The sequence below is a fragment of the Sciurus carolinensis genome, chromosome 4 (genome assembly GCF_902686445.1).
Source record: "Sciurus carolinensis chromosome 4, mSciCar1.2, whole genome shotgun sequence".
NCBI lineage: Eukaryota > Metazoa > Chordata > Mammalia > Rodentia > Sciuridae > Sciurus > Sciurus carolinensis.
Window position 1 is genome coordinate 24,532,753 of NC_062216.1, and position 2,277 is coordinate 24,535,029.

A 2,277-nucleotide genomic window follows, 5' to 3' on the forward strand; every position below is an offset into this window, starting at 1 on the left:
TTTAACTCATCTTGGAGTTACATGGGCTGCTCTAGTATCATTCCAATAACTCTCCACTCCTCACCACTCTTTTTCCTTAGGGTAGACAGAAGTGAATTCTTTGCAACCCCACAAACCTTAATTATGGAAGTCTTTGGGGTAGGCTAGTAGACTATCCTGTTTTAGACTCTAAGTGATAACCACTGAAAATTTTAAGGATTCTTAAAATCAAGAGTAGCAGTCCAGGGGGCTGCAGAGATCCCTCCGAGTGGGCACGAGATCCCTCCGTCAGGGCCCGAGAGCGAGGCGGCTGCTCGACCCCTGCCGGCCGCAGCATGGCGGACGAGGAGCTGGAGACGCTGAGGAAGCAGAGGCTGGCCGAGCTGCAGGCGAAGCACGGGGATCCCGGCGATGCAGCACAACAAGAAGCAAAGCACAGGGAAGCAGAAATGAGAAACAGTATTTTGGCCCAAGTTCTGGATCAGTCAGCTCGGGCCAGGTTAAGTAATTTAGCACTTGTAAAGCCCGAAAAAACTAAAGCAGTAGAAAATTACCTTGTACAGATGGCAAGATATGGACAACTCAGCGGGAAGGTATCAGAACAAGGCTTAATAGAAATTCTTGAAAAAGTAAGCCAACAAACAGAAAAGAAAACAACAGTTAAATTCAACAGAAGAAAAGTAATGGACTCTAATGAAGATGACGATTACTGAACTAAAAATGTTTAGAGACTGGACCTTAATGGAACAATTCTAGTACAGAAGTTAAGATCCATTTAAATGTTTACTTTGTTTATTGTCTATATGCCTTTTAAAAAATAAACTTGTTATTCAAAAAAAAAAAAAAAAAAAAAAAAAAAAAAAAAAAAAAAAAAAAAAGAGTAGCAGTCCACACATCTTAGGCAGTTAGGGAACTTGTATTAACCGAGGAGCAACCTGAATAAATACTTACAGTCTTTAACAAGTCTTGCGTTTTCTTAAATGTGGGTAGGGAATTTTGACCACTCCTAACTTTCATTAGACTTTCCTATGTGCACAAAATTCCTTCTCTATCTTTATAGAAAACTCATTTTAATGACTTTGACCAAGTTTAGCTAAAATGCCATTTTAAATGGAAAGAGTGCTTCTTGTTTCCTTCATTAACATTATGCTGTCATAGTTAGTCTTGGAAGGAATGAATAAAATAAATAATAACAATAATAATAATAATAATTATTATTCTATCTAAAGCACTAATGTTTGTAAATGTTACAATGTGTAGAAATGCAATTTTTCAAAACCAGTATGCAGCTGCATATATATCATAGTGATACCTACATAATAAAAATAAAACAAGTATTTATGTAAAAAGATTTAAAAGGAAATAGATCAAAGTGATAAAAATTGTTGTGAAAGAGTAGCAGGATTATAGATGCTCCCCTCAATAATTTCCTTCAGATTTCAAAATTTCCATAATGTGGTACTAGTATATCTATATTAATCTTTAAAAGAATAGAACTCAGGGAGAATAAGTAAATACATCAAATCCACTTTGAGATAAAAAATAAAAAGACCATTCAGAACAGCCTAAAAAAAGTCTAGAAAAAAATCTAACGAGGGATGTGAAGGATCTCTACAACAAAAATTATAGAACACTAATGAAAGAAATTGAAGAAGATACTGTAAGATGGAAAGACATCCCATGTTTAGGAATAGATAGAATTAATATGTTAAAATGCCATGTTACTAAAAGCAATCTACAGATTCAATGCAATCCCCATCAAAATACCAGTGATGTGCTTCACAGAAGTAGAAACAAAATCCTAAAATTCATTTGGAATCATAAAAGGTCCAGAATAGCCAAAGCACTTGTAAGCTAACAAAGCAATGCTAGAGTTATCATAATACCTAACTTAACTTCAAACTATACAACAGAGGTATAGTAAAAACTGCATAGCACTGGCATAAAAACAGACACATAGAACAATGGAACAGAATAGAAGACAAAGAGACAACCCCCCACATGTACATTCATCTGATCCTTGATAAAGGTGCCAAAAACGTTTTAACAAATGGTGCTGGAAAAACTAAATATCTACACGTAGAAGAATGAAACTAAACTAGATCCCTGTCTCACACGCTGCACACAAGTCAACTCAAAATAGATCAAAGACTTAGGAATTAGACCAGAAACTTTCCAATGGCTGGAAGGAAATGTATGGTCAATACTCCAACATTCAGCTGCAGACAAAGTCCTCTTCAATAAGACTCAGGAAATAAGAATGAATAAATGAGATGGTATTAAATTAAAAACCTTCAG

The 2,277-nt window shown here is 35.4% G+C and overlaps 1 protein-coding gene across 1 annotated transcript; it reads left to right on the top strand.

Moving 5' to 3' along the window:
- The first annotated feature begins 240 nt into the window (after positions 1 to 240).
- LOC124983597 (programmed cell death protein 5-like) lies at positions 241 to 808 on the top strand. Its single transcript, XM_047550994.1, has one exon. It carries the CDS (start codon positions 315 to 317, stop codon positions 690 to 692), a length of 378 nt encoding a protein of 125 aa, XP_047406950.1. The 5' UTR covers positions 241 to 314; the 3' UTR covers positions 693 to 808.
- The last annotated feature ends 1,469 nt before the right edge of the window (positions 809 to 2,277 follow it).

Bases quoted from the DNA above. Each gene is read 5' to 3' on its own strand.
- LOC124983597 (XM_047550994.1), top strand. From the start codon at position 315: ATGGCGGACGAGGAGCTGGAGACGCTGAGGAAGCAGAGGCTGGCCGAG.